Source organism: Cavia porcellus, unplaced genomic scaffold (genome assembly GCF_034190915.1).
Source record: "Cavia porcellus strain 051 isolate PalLab524CR breed Dunkin Hartley unplaced genomic scaffold, mCavPor4.1 scaffold_8, whole genome shotgun sequence".
NCBI classification, from domain to species: Eukaryota; Metazoa; Chordata; class Mammalia; order Rodentia; family Caviidae; genus Cavia; species Cavia porcellus.
The window spans coordinates 10,903,267-10,917,384 of record NW_026947491.1 but is presented as its reverse complement, the minus strand read 5'-3'; the positions used below and the strand labels follow the sequence as shown (position 1 = coordinate 10,917,384).

Below are 14,118 nucleotides of genomic sequence, written 5' to 3'. Positions count from 1 at the left end.
TCAAAAGAATCAGACCCAGGGCTCAGTCCGACATAGTTACTTGATACATGACAGCAGGTTCACTCAGGTCACCACGGCCGGCTCAGGAAAGGCACCGCACGCCTTTTCCACAGCCATGCTCTCGTCTTTAGTGCACATTCCTGAGCTACTGAAGGCAAAATTAATGTTATGTCACAGAAAGAGCGTTTTAAAAGGAGGCTCAGCTAAAAATGAACAGCTCTGTTAAGGCTTAGAAAGAACAAGGATGGGCACCAGCAAGGCTGGGGGCTCGGGACTTGGCCGTCTGAGTCGCCCCTAAACCAGAGCCAAAGTGGAGAAGGCAGGACGGCAGGCAGCCACCCCTTCACTAGGGGCTTGCCTCACCTGACCCAGGAGTCCTGCCTGGACCAGGGCAGCCCCAGGAGTCACTGACCAGGCCTCCTCAGGGGTCCCAGGCGCAGCTGCACCTAAGGTCAGCCCCCTGGAGGCCTCTACCCTGCAAGTGGTCAGTCAAGGACCATGGCCAGGCGGAGGCGCTCCAGGAGGCTGAGGCAGGAGGATTGCGTTTGGCCTACAGTGAGTTCCAGCCTCCACGACATGGCGAGACTGTCAAAAGCCAGAACAAAAGATGGTTCCAGGCTGCAGCCTGGGAACCAGAAGGGACATTAAAGAGCCATTACATGGCTCATCAGAGACACCACGGTGGCACCCGAGGTCCTTGGCTATGAATTCCCACAAACCAGGACAGCCCACCACTCCTGGGTCCCTGTCAGTGCCCCAAGTGTGGCCAGGTGTGCAGAGGTGCCGACCCTGGACTGTCATCTCCAGTGAAGCAAATGAAACCCTGCAGAAACCACCAAGTCCAAGCACCAGGAGCCGTAGATAACCCTGCTGGAACCCTGCAGGCTGAGGCAGGGCGATCCCCTCCCACAGACAGGAACTTTGCCTTGGCTCCTTCCCGCTTGCCATGGAGCGCACTAGCCACACAGGGACAAACCCAAGGGGAGCATGGGCTCACATGGGCGCCCGGGGATCGGCTAATGCTTCACCCACAGTTTTGCACTGGGAATGGTGCTGCGGGTCTGCAATCCCTACACTCTAGGAGGCCGAGGCATGAAGACTGCAATCCAAACACGGAAAGGCTGAGAGAAAAAAAGGGAACACTCTTTGGATTCGTGCCTCAGTGAGGCAAATATCTTAGAACTCTTTTTGGTAATGACAAATATTAGCCATGCCAAATATGGGGGTCCCAGCTTTCATTTTAATCCAGGCCCACGAATATAGAAGGAAGTACCTTCGGGCTGGGCCTGGCGATGCACACCAGCACTCTGGAGGCTGAAGCAGGAGGATCCTATCAGCCCCGGCTACACAGTGAGAGTGAGTCCAAGACCAACCTAAACTACTGAATTCCTCAAGCCCAAACAAGCCACCCCCAGCCAGGGTGGTAGGAGTGTCAGATGTCCTAGCCGTAGCCATGGTTGGTGATGTGTACCCCAGGACTCAGGAGGCTGAGGCAGGAGGATCACCGTGAATTGGAAACCAGACTGTACTATATGTAGTGAGACTCTGCCCCAAAGAACAAAAATGTCGAGGTCCCTTCTGGACATGAGGCTGCCTCTGAAAGCTGCTGCTCAGTAAGGAAAACACCTGAGTTGCATCATTTAATTGCTATTTATTTTCATAAACATGAGGTATTTCAAAGTGCTATAAGATGCAGCACCAAATATATACACTGAAGAAATTCCACACAGAACTCTGCATTTCCCAGTTCTATGCACTGAACATGAACAAATACATTAACATGGGGGATGGGGAGGACAAAAACAGGCTAGGAAAAAGGCATATATATATAGTAAATTTCTTTACAAAAGTTTCTTAGTTCAAAAAGTGATAAAGTAATATCTACTCAAAACTCTCACACCTCATTTTCATACGAAAATATAAGTATCAAATGTAGTTATGTCTCAGCGTCATACTAAAGTATACAGGCAGTGTAGGAAGTTAGTACAGTACGAAACAGGGATTAACAACAGACCGTATACAAACCATGCCCCTCAAACATTGAGGTATCTTTACGGTTCTCCCGAGAGCCGCCCCGCCACCTCCTCACCAGGACAAGGCGGGGTCCACAGTATTTACATAGACATCCCAGGGCGCGCGTGGCTAGAGTTCAAGCACCATTGTAAAAGAAAGGAACCACGGTGACAGCAGTCCCAGACTGGGTCAAGACACGACGTCGCAGCCGCCGTAGTGGTGAACAGCAGAGGAGGCTCTCCTGGAGCCACCCAGTATCCTGGGAGAGAGCTCCTGGACATCCCACAGAACCCCAAAGGTCCTACTCCCCCAATCCAAACACGAAAGGAGGCCGACTGGAAAAAGTAAACCAACATTCTTAATGTCAACACAACGTTTAAAAATAAAAATCCAAATGTGCAAAAAGTGGCAGTGAGCGTGCGTCCATCCGTCCGTCAGTCCGTCCGTCCGCCTTTGGTGGTCGGAGGGAAGCCTAGCAAGTCCTGGCGAGCTCCACCCTCTTCAGCAGCTGCTGCCGCCGGGCCTGCAGTGCCGCCTTCTCCAGCAGCAGCTGCTGCTCGGCGGCCTGCAGGGCGCGCACGTGCTCGGTGGCCTTCTTTAGGATGACCACCTTGGCGGCCTTCTCGTTGTGCACCAGCTCCGGCACGTGGTCCCTGAGCGTCAGGAAGCTGGAGCGCAGGTCGTTGCGGCGCTGCCGCTCCAGGATATTGTGGTTGCGCCGGCGCTCGCTGTCCTCGGAGTCCGAGTTCCGCGGGCTCACGCTCTTGGACTTGGCCGGAGCCGCGCCCTTGAGGGGCCGCAGCCCTGCGTCGCCCTTGGGCTTCTTCTGCGGAGGCTCCTCGCTCTCCACAAAGGGAGAGGGCGCCGCGTAGTTGTGCTGCTGGTGGATCGGGGCGCAGCGCTTGAGGGTCAGCTCCCCGGGGACTGTGCGGCTCGGGACCCCGCCTGCGCCTGCGCCCGCGCCCTTGGGGCGCACAGTGATGGTGAAGGTGGTGCCCGCTTTGCTAATGGACGCACACCGCCGCTTCTCCACGGTGACCACGTCGATCTCCTCGTCTTCCTCCTCGTAGTCTTCGTCATCTTTGGGGAAAGAAGCCGGTTAGTATCAATCTCTGCAGCAAGCCGCCCACAGGCGCACTGATTTCCGACCTCTTTAATCCAGGGGCGGGGGTGAGGGGGAGCCAGATGCAGTGCCACACACCTGGCACCCCAGCGCTGGGGAGGCTGAGGCGGGAGGATCACCCAAGGCCAGCCTGGGCTACTTAGAGCACCTATCTCAGAAAACAAGAAACAAAAAACCCCAAAACAAAGAGCCTGCCTGGCAAGCGCATAGTCCTGAGTTTAATCCCTTGTACAAAAAAAAAAAAAAGCCCCCAAAAGACAAAAAAGTGAAAAACCAAAAGGCACATCTTTACAGAAATACAGTTTCCTTTGCAGAGTCCATGATGTTAGCAGATGGGAACTGGGGGTGCAGCCCATTAGCCAGGAACCTAGGAGGCCCTGGAGTGGAACCCACAAAATGACCCAAAAAAAAAACCCATTTTAGCAGATGACAGAAACCTAAAGCACGGGTGGATGGCTGGACCATCCTGGACACGGTACTCCAGCTTTGCACACCCCAGTTTCCTCAGCCATTCAAAAGGCGGAGCACGCCTGTGATCTCAGCACTCAAGAGGCTGAGGCAGGAGGGTCCCCAGGAGTCTGAGGCCAGCCTGGGCTAGAGAGAGAGGCGGGGGAGAGAGGGAGAGAGAGAGAGAGAGAGAGAGAGAGAGAGAGAGAGAGAGAGAGAGAGACCTTGTCTCAAAAAAATAAGTCAAAAATATACACCAGCACACCACACTACCGAGCCGATTTTCTGTCCTTAAACTGGAGATCCATCGGTTTCATTCACCTCGGGGGAGGAGGGGAGGGGGGAGGTGCTGAATTCCCTCGGTGGTGGGGCCACACACCTCGGCCACATTGCAGGGAGCAAGGCCACCGCCCACAGTAGCGATGCCCCCCCAGCTCCCGGGTCACCAGCGAGGCCCGCCGCCGGCCTCCCTTCCTCCCTCCCCCCACCGCGCGCGAACACGCAGCCACACCCCGCCCGGCCGGGCGGGCGCAGGCGCCGGGCCCTTTAAGCCAGGCTCTGGGGCCCTGCCAGGCAGACAGCTGTGGGAAGTAAACGCTTCCTCACTTCCTCACCTCCGCCGGGCGCAGACGTTAAAGGGCCAGGGCCCGCGGTCGCCGCCTCCCCAGCTTCCTGCAGGAGCGGTGGCGGAAACCCCACAGGCACAGTGCAAACAGCGGCCTCGGCTCAGAGCCCCGGATGCTGCTCCAAGGCCAGCGCGGCGGCCCCCGCGCCCCAGACCTCCGGCGAAGGCTCGGTTTAACCCTTGTTTTCCAGGGACGCGCACACAATGGCGCTCACCGAGCAGTCCTTGCGGAGCACCCGCATTCCTAAAGGGCTGCCGGATGCTCGCTTGCACTTGCCAGAAGCGCGGATCTCCAGACAGACCAGGAATTAGGGCCACACCACACAGCCCAACGCTGGAACGAGGCAGCCCCGGAGAATGGGCACGAGCGAAGGCGCAGCGGCAGCCAGCTCAGGACGGGAGGGCGGGAGGGAGAAAGGAACGGTGGCCCGGCTCCTGCGCGAGTAAACAGCCCACCACCCACGGAGGGCGGGGGAGGGGCGCGCCCACACTGGCAACAAAATGCAAAAAGGAAAAACCCGCAGCACAATCTGTGCAGTCTCTCCAACTTCCTGCGCCCGGAATAGGGTCTGCACCGCCCTGGTCCTTCAGGGGCCTCTCCCCCTTCTCTGCCCTGCGCCGGAGTCCCTTCCCAACGGGGCCTTGCGCTCAGGGTGGGGGACAGGGTGAGGCCCCGAGCTAGGCTTCCTGAAGCTGGGGCTGAGACTAGCAAGGTGGGAACCTCTGGGCACCGCCGCCACTGCGCCCTAGCGCCAACAAAGGCGGGCGCGCGCCCTGCGCCCGGAGAGGTGTGCAAGGGACCAGCTGGGCTTACCCGAGTCGCTCAGTGTGTCCTCGCTGGAGGTGCTGGGCGCCGCCGTGGAGTCCGCGCGGTCTTCGGAGCTGGGGGAAGCGGACTCTGGAGCTGCAGCTACCGCGGGGGTCCCGGCGACCACCGTGGCTACGCCTGGCACGGAGGTCCCGGCCGGGGCGGTAGGCTCGGGCTCGCGGGTGGTCGCCCGGAACGGGAAGACCACTGCAGGGTCCACGCAGTCAGCAGCGCCCCCGGGGCGCGCTCCCGGGGGTCCCGGGGCGGCGGGAGCTGGGGCCGGGGGCGCGCGGCCGAGCTGCAGTTTCTCGCTCACCGCGCGCTCCAGCTTCTCGCGCGCCGAGAAGCCACTCCACATGCAATCCTGCAGGATGACGGGGTTCGGGGTGAGGCGGCTCAGCTCCCCCAGGCCGAACGCCTCCTCCTCCGCCGGGTCGCCCCACAGGCCGGGCTCGCACAGCAGCATCTCGGTGGCCCAGTCCGCGGGCTCCGGGAATGCGCGGCTCGGCGACAGCGGCGGCGTGGGGAGCAGCTGGAACTTCTTCCAGATGTCCTCGCCCGGCGGCGTGGAGTCAGGGCCACCAAAGTAGAAGTCATCCTCGTCCGGGAGAAAGCAGGGCTGTAGAGAGTCGAACTCGAGGTCCGGGTTCTTGCGGATCATGCCCGGCATGTCGTGTGGGACGGAGCCGGTCAGCGGCGGCCGGCAGCACCCACTGCACCCGCGGACTCCGTCGCTCCCCAGACCTGCAGGCGACAGGCACGGCGCGGTGGGCCGGGGCGCCCCCCGCGAGCGCCCCTCTGCGCGCCCCGAGCTCCTGGAGGTGCAGGAAGTCCTGCCCCGCGCTCGCTCTTCTTTTGTGTACAAGCTGTCTACACTCGGGGCGGGAGGGGCGTGCGGAGCCAGGGGGTGGGGTGGCCCTGCAACTTTGCAAACTGCCGCTCCATTCACACAAGGCCCGCCGGGGGAGGGGGCTGCTGTCGCTGCAGAACCGAGCTCCGAGCTCCCCGCTTGCACCCTGCTTGCTCCGGGGCCAGGCCGCCGCGCCAGGGGTGCGAACCCCCAGCCGACAGCCGAGTAGGGGGTTCACAGGCTCAACCCTCCTCCAACTGCCCTTTTGTAAAAATGCAACCTCCAAAGTGCAAACGCCAGGAAGGGGGTAGCAAACTTTGCAAAGGCAAAGAAGCTCAAGAGACAGCTTTCCAACGGGCACCCCCAAACCCACCCCAAACACACACTCTGCGTATGCGGCCGCCCTCCGGCAACCACCCGTTGCACGGATAATCCGGCCAGCAGCTTATTTTGCATCCCTCCAACTCCATTACCTTCTCCCCCAGGTCCCCAGCAATGACCCCTTCCCGGGAGCGCGCGAGCGAGGCGCATCCCCGACCTGGGAACGGCGGGGGGACAGCCACGAACCCTGCAAGGCGTGACCCAGATTGCGCCGCCTCGCCTTGCCACTTTTCCCTCCCTTCCTCGATGCCACCATTTGGGCTTGAGCCCCAGCTCGGATGGGAACGCATGGAGTCCCCGCCGGCTCCAAACCGGACGGTCTCGGGCGCATCGCTTTCCGCCAGAGCCACGGCATTCTCCCCGGCAAAGCTGGGGAAGGATTAGGGCGGGTCTGTTCCCCCAGGTGCCCGCGGAGCCGGGCTGGCTACCCTGGAGCCCGAAAGGTTTTGCTTCGGGGGCAGCACGCGCCTTCGATCCTTACCTCCCAGGCCGCGCGCGGGGTCTCGGGGGCCGCGATCCGTGAGCTGCGCTGCGCGCGCCCTGCGCCCTCTGGACTCCAAAGCGGTCCCCGGAGCCCCCGCACAGACAGATGACTGTCACTGACTGCGCTTTGAAGCTTGGGGGATATTATTAACTGAAAAATCTGACACACCCGGGAGGCGGGGAGAGAAGGGGGCTGTGGCGCAGGCCAGGGGGAGGGGGCGAGGCGGCGGCGAGCGGCTCCACCCCGCCCTCTCGATTTCCATAAAAATCAGGGGAGGCGCCAAGGCTTTGGCGCCAAAAGCCACTTGCTTTTCTTCTTAGCAGAGGCTGCGACGCTGGCGAGCCGGGTGAGCTCCTCCCGCCCTTTTGGAGCCCCGGGTTTGCAGCCGGTGCGCTCTGCTAACCAGTTGCGCGCCAAGCAGTGCACGCGGCAGCGCTCCCCGGCCCTGGCGACCGCTGGGCGCTGCAAGAATAAAACGCCGCACATCGCTCCAGGAGCGCTGGGGTTCGCGAGGAAAGGGACAGGGGAGAAGGGGTGCAGAGGGCGTGCTCATGAGGCCCAAACCCCCAGACGGGATCAGGGCTCGCCGGCCAGGGAAAGGGCGTCCCCGCTTGAACATGAAGACGTACGGGCCACACGGGTGGCACCGGCCGCGGGTTTCGTCGGCCGAAGGCGACACCTCGCGGAGACGGAGCAGAAAGCGGAGCCGGAGTTGGGCGGCCACCTCGGACGCATAGCGGAGCCTCGTCCTGGAGCCCGCGCCGCCGCGGCTGTCCCAGCTCCCAGGGACCCGAAACTCCGGAAGCTGGTGTGGGCGGGGAGGCAACACCAACGCTGGGAGCCCTGCATGAAGGAAAGCCTCGTGCCTCAGTTTCCTCGATGGCAAAGGCGCTGCCTCTTTGGGCTGTTCTAAAACATCACAGAGGCCCAGCACGCTATTAGGATAAAGGTCAGCTATCATCATTCAGCACCAGAGCAGGGGAGAATCTTCAGGGAAATGTACACCCCCGCCCCTGCAGGCTTGCAATCGCGCCTCCGGCTAGGCCTGCCACCAAATCTTCACTTCCATCAGATTTTCTTGGCCGTCTTTAGGAATAATGAGGTGAAATAAAGATTATTTCCCCCCAGAGATTGGTGTGATGGCGCACGCCTGTAATTTCACTATTCTGCGAGGTTGAGGCAAGAGGATCTCAATTTCAAACCCAACCTGGGCAATTTAGACTCAGTATCAGTGATATAGCTCGGCAGCACACAGCGAGCGCCTGCCTGGCAAGCACAAGGTCCTGGGTTCTATTCATAGTACAAAAAAAAAAAAAAAAAAAGTAAATGAAATTTTAAAAGACTGGAATGTTGCTCAGGGGGAAAGCCCTGGATTCAGTCTTCAATACCAGGGAGGAAAGGATTGCTCCAGCGCATCAGAATACCCAGAGGGGTGGGTCGGGGGATCGCCCTAGGGGCTGGCCAAGTGACCTCCCTGGGGCCAGCCCCAACAGACTTCCGAGCAGTGAGGCTTCACACTGGCAAATCTCATCCTGGGTGCCCCAGCGCTTCGCTTGAACTGCAGATCGTGGGAGGGGGCTTCCCTTACCTACTAGGTAGGGCCCACCCACCTGTGAGTGAACGTGGTTGCACACGCCTTTAAACCATGGCTGAGGCAGGAGGATCACAAATTCCAGCCCAACCTGGACAATTTATTATTCTTGTTTATTTTGTTGGTTTTCCTTTTTTCTTCGTTTGTTCATTCATTCATTCGTTTGTTTTTTGAGACAAGGTCTCACTTTGTGATGCAGGCTTGCCTCGAACTCACAATGTAGCCCAGGCAAAGCCCTCTGGCTCAGGAGGCTTCTGCCTTTCAAGCGGCTTGTCCTTGGTTAGGGGACAAAGGGCCACTTTCCCCTTCCAGGATGAGGGTGGGTCTGCCTCCTCTCTGCTCTTCCTGCAGCCCTAACTGCTGGAGTGAATGGGGAGGTCTCTGCTGATAAACCTCCACTGATACTCTTTGGTACCTGGTTTGCAGGTAGAAAGATTGGCATCCAGGTCTGCTTACCAAGAAAGCTGTACACCACACACTGCAGTCTGTTTTATTCAACACTGTGGTTGAACCTAGGGCCTGCACATGAGTCACATCCCCAGCCCTTTTGGGGGCTTTTGTTTTTGTTTTTGTCTTTTTGAGACAACGTCTCCCTATGCAGTTCAGGTTGACCTTATGCTCACTTTGTAGCCCAGGTTGGTCTCGAATTTGCCACGATCATTCTGCCTCACCTTTCCAAGTGCTAGCCACGAGCTGGGATTACAGGCATGTACCACCATGTATTTTTTTTTTTAATAGGGACAGAGTCTCTAGGTGGCTGAATTTCCCAGACTAAGCTAGAATTTGAGATCTTCCTGCCTCAGCCTTCCAGAGTCTGACAGAACAAATCTAGGCAGCTTCAAAGCCAAGGTCCCATCCTGAGCCCCAAAGTGGATTCAGAGTGCAGGCCATGAAGACACAGCCTCCCAGATCCCCTTCGGGCTAAGGATGAAGTGGAACCCTCAGTGGGGGCTAGCCGCAGGGTTAGTAACCCTTGAGCTTATAAATAAGGGGAGATGGCCCTAGGAGAAAATGTTTCAGTCTGCTAATTCCTGCTTTGCCAATGGAGGTCAAAAAGTAGCAAGAAGCCAGGCACGGTTCTAGCCTCACTGGGAGGCTGAGGCAGGAGGATTGCATACTGAAGAGCCGCTGGGTAATGCAGTGAACCAGGGAGGCCCTGTTTCAAAATTTAGAAAACAGGGCATGACTGGGGCTTGGGCCCCTCATGAAGTCTGGAAAAAACAAAGCTGATGCCACAATGTCCGAGCACAGATCAGAAAGTGCATATCCAGACCTGGGGCCAGGGCGGCTCCTAGGAGTTTTGTGCCCACCTCAGGGGATGTGCACCTTGGCACCTCAGCACAGATCCACACCCCAGTCCTTTTGTATTTTTCATTTTGATACAGGCCCTCGCTAAGCCTCCAAGTTGCTCAGGCTGGGCATTCACTTGCCACCCTCCTGCCTCAGCCTCCTGATTGCTGGGGTGACAGGTGTACACTACCGAACCCAGCTCAGTTTTCCTAGATAACTTCAAAGAGAGGCCTAATGATGCAGGCCCGTCATCCCAGCACTCAGGAGGCTGAGGCAAGAAAATCGCTTTGAGTTCCAGGTCAACCTGGGCCACACAGCTCTAAAGGCACAAGGACTGAAGGGGAAATTTGTACTTCATTCTGTGCTTATACTTAGGCAGCCACAGAGTAAAGAGAGCTGCCCAGGAGGGTTTTTCTGTGTAGTGCAGGCTGCTCTTAAGTTCAATATGTAGCCCAGGCTGACCTGGAACTCATGGCAATCCTCCTGCCTCAGCCTCAAGAATGCTGGGATCACAGGTGTGAGCCACCATGCCTAGCTCAACCTTGATATTATCTTTTACCTTGATATTATCTTGATATTATCCTGTTTTGTTTTGTTTTGTTTTGTTTTGTTTTTGTCATTTGAAACAGGGTCTCACTATGCAGTTCAGGCTGACCTTGAGTTCACTTTGTAACCCAGGCTGGTCTCAAATTCAAAATAATTCTCCTGCCTCAACCTCCCGAGTGCTGGGATTATAGGCATGTACCAGTATACCCAGCTCAATTTTGATATTTTCAACACCCTATGGGTTTGTTGCTACACAGTCCTGTGGTTATACAGCCCAAGAGCTTGTCTAGTGTACCCAAGCTGTGAATAATATAAAGCCATGAAAAATAATGAGCCAGCCATGTGGATGCAGGCTTGCAAATTATGAAGGGCAGTACAAGCTGAGGCCAGTGCATCTGGCATTTCAGATACACTTGGGTCACCCGGTTAGACCCTGGTGTCACGGGCAGTGGAACATGAGTTGTTCTCAGTGGTCACTGAAAGGGTTTTGGCCCAGACAGGACACTGTAGCCAGGAAAGCCTCAACCGGAAGCAGGAAGCCCCTATCTCCCCCCCCCCCGCCCCTAGGAATTTACCTGTGATGCCATCTTCCTGCCCCTGGAAATTTACCTATGGCGCCAAACCTAGGACCAATGGGCTACCTGTGCATCTCTAATGCCCTCCTTAGGTTCCACCCCAAACCAAGGCTACTTATGTGCCTCACTCCACGCTGCGGGAGAGGTCGCCCGGACTCCAGCAGTGGGGGGTGCTCTCTCTCTCTGTGTTCTCAGAATAAAGGCCTCTTTTGTTTTATACTTCTCATCTTTTGGAAATAATCCTATCAGTCACAATAGAATCAGATGGGAGTATGGCAGGATCTTGAAACTCATTTGTTTATGCATTTTTATTGATTTATTCTGTGAAGGTCCCACTGTGTAGCCCAGGCAGCTTGTAATTTGGTGAGGATCCCAGGCTGTCCAGGACCTGAGGATCCTACTGCCTCAGCCTCCTAAGAGCCCGAATCACAGGTGTGCCTCATTCCACCTGCGAGGACTGCCAGTGAACTTCACCTTTGGATGGTGTCTAAACTGCTGCCATTTCCTAGAGTTAACCAGGGAAGGGGGGAGAACCTTTGGGGCCCTAGGTAACCTTCAGACTCTCCTCCCTCCCTGGGCTGGTTGGAATTTTTTGCGTCAGCACACAAAGGTTCCAGTGGCTGAGGCAGGACAGAACCATGGACTTCTTCAGGGTTACCACAAAATCTGGGAGGAAAAAGAGAATCTGCCCGCGCCCCATGAGGGCCCGAGTTCCACTGTGACTGGGATGGAGGCTGAGGCTTCTGCCCAGCCATCTGTGCTGTTTCTTTTTCTAATTTTTATTTTGAGACCGGGTCTCACTATGTGGCCCAAACTGGTCTCAGATTTCTGGTGATCTTCCTGCCTCAGCTTCCTGGAATTATAGGTACTCAAGGCCAGCCCAGACCACCTGGTAAGACTCTGCCTCAGGAAACAAAAACAAAAAAATAAACGGAAGGATGAGCAGGTGTCCCTTCCCAAAGCAGAGCCCCCAGCTGGGCCCTGACCAAGCACCCTCAGACCTACAAAAGTGACTGTAAAGGAGACCAAGATCGTAAAATTGGAGACCAGTCAGCCAATAGCACATGTCTGTCCTCCCAGTAATCAGAGAGACTGAGGCAGGAGGATCACAAGTCTAGCCCAGCCTGGAGAACTTAGTGACGGAGATCCTGTCTCAGAATAAAACATAAGGAGACCACAGCAGCTTGGCCCTGCGTTCTTGAGGCCAAGAACTGTGTCTTTTGTCAGTGAGACTTGGCCTGGCCATCTGTTGTCTCTGCCTCAGTTTCCTGATCCCTAATGGGAATAACAAGCCCTCCCCGATTTCATTCTACAGGGGTACAACGGCGTCACAGCAGTAGGCTTCCATTCGGAAGTTCAGACGACAGGGTACTCTGCATTTATTTCCCCAGTACCAGGGACTGAACCCAGCTCCTCACACTGAGCAGCAGTCCCAGATCTTTCTACTTTTAAATTTTGAGGTTTAATCTCACTAACTGGCCCAGGTAGAGCTACAGAGTGTGATGCTCCTGCCTCAGCCTCCTGAAGCAATCCCTTCCATACAGTCTTAGGTAAATCCTCGGGGTCCTCATGCACACACACACACACACACACACACACACACACACAGGTATGTGAATGCCGTTTTGTGGTACCCCCTCCCGGGTGGCACGGGCCCATGGGCATCCCTAGCCAGGGCCACAGCAAGGCTGCTGCCTCCTCCCTCAACACCCAGGCTGCTCAAGTTTCCTGGTGAATGGCGTCAGATCCAAAAACCTGTCACCGGCACAGATGGCATTGCTAGCACAAAGGAGAAAACCAATTAGAAGTGAAAACACAAACGCAGACTCGCGAATGCGAACAAATTGTTTCAGTGTGGGCGAGCAGCACACAGGAAGCCGGCTTTTTTCTCTATCTTCCCCAGCACTGGGGATTGAACCAGGGCTCTGCATGAGCGGCAGCCCCTGCCCTTTTTATTTTTTATGTTGAGTCAGGATCTCACTAAGCCACTGAGCTGCCCAGGCTGGGCTGGAACTTGCGATCTTCCTGCCTCAGCCTCCAGAGTGCTGGGATCACAGAGCTGTACCACCACGCTTAGCCAGGAAGGCTTCTTTTTGCTTCAGCAGTGCTCACCAAGTGCTGAAGAAACTACCCCATCCCTCTGCTGACCTTCTAAATCCAAGCTTTCAGACCTCACCTTGGTCATCAGAGGACACTGTTAACTGGGCCCCGTCACCCACATAGCAACAGAACACTGCTTTTCACCCAGAAGTGACCACTGGGCCATAAGTAGGCTTCAAGACACAGCCTAAATACTTGCATTCCTTCAGTCCATCAACAAACCACTGTAGAGGACTATATATATCTAAGCATTACCTCTCCACCTCAGCACTAACAGATCCCCAGACAAAGCCCACAGGCCAAGGCAGGGACAATCAGCTACCAAGAGTAGCAATGGAGTGGGATGGAGTTGGCACAGCCCATGGGGGAGGCAGGGCAGGGCAGGCACCCAGGCAGTGCCCCGGTATCGCTGGCTGCTTCCAGTCTGTGTTGCAGGAGACTCAGGGTGCAGAGCAGGGCAAGAAGATGTGAAATGTTTGGGGCTTGGCCAGAATAGGAGGCCGAGTATAAGTAAGAGCCCCAAGAAGCTGTCTTGGTCACTTCCCTATTACAATGACACAACTCTGACACTGAAATGCAAAGGAAGAGAGAGAGAGAGAGAGAGAGAGAGAGAGAGAGAGAGAGAGTCATGAGGCTCACAGTTTCAGAGGGTTCAGTCCATGGCTGGCTGCTCCTAGGCAGTGACATCATTGCTGAAGCGTCCGGCAGAGGACAGCTGCTCACAGCATGGCAGCCGTGAGACAGAGAGACAAGGGAAGAACCAGGGACAAGAATGCACTCTTCCAGGTCACACTCCAGTGACCTCCTCCTTGGGCCCTGCTTCCAACAGCACAGTCAGCCCTGAACTCACCCATGACAGATCTGCTGATGAGCCTGGAGCCCTGTCTTTGTGACTTTTCTCGTTGCTGAGACAAAATGCTGGACACTCACAAGTTAAAGGAGTAAAGGTTTATTTCACCTCAGAGTTTGCAGAGTTTAACCCCATAGCTGGCTCCAAAGCCAGGCACTGTGGCAGATGGGCATATATGTGCAGTCCGTGGCAGGGTGGGTGGGAGGAAGCTAGCAGAAGCAAGCAGACCTCCCTTTCCCTTTCATCCCACTCAGCCTGCAAGCCTATTGGTTGGTGCCACCTACTCCCAGGGTGGGGCTTCCATTCTTCACGCCCCCATGAGGTACTAAACCCATGTAGTTATTGCTTGCCTTCAATCTACATTCACATTCTAGATCCAGCCACCTCCCAAAAACCTGCCTATGAGCACATGAGGCTTTGTGGGGACACCGAGAC

General features: G+C 56.4%; 1 protein-coding gene across 2 annotated transcripts; it reads right to left on the bottom strand.

Annotated features, from left to right (window-relative positions):
* Window positions 1-1,631: 1,631 nt before the first annotated feature.
* On the bottom strand, window positions 1,632-6,881 carry Mycn (MYCN proto-oncogene, bHLH transcription factor). 2 transcript variants are annotated; one of them, XM_063254355.1, is made up of 3 exons: window positions 6,729-6,881; window positions 5,023-5,760; window positions 1,632-3,093 (listed from the first exon to the last, which is right to left on the bottom strand). In XM_063254355.1, the coding sequence occupies exons 2-3, from the start codon at window positions 5,684-5,686 to the stop codon at window positions 2,486-2,488; spliced, it is 1,272 nt and encodes a 423-aa protein (XP_063110425.1). In that variant the 5' UTR covers window positions 5,687-5,760; window positions 6,729-6,881; the 3' UTR covers window positions 1,632-2,485. The 2 variants fall into 2 exon arrangements, with proteins under 2 accessions (XP_063110425.1, XP_063110426.1); XM_063254356.1 differs by lacking the exon at window positions 6,729-6,881 and having other exon boundaries at window positions 5,023-5,829.
* Between the last annotated feature and the right edge of the window lie 7,237 nt (window positions 6,882-14,118).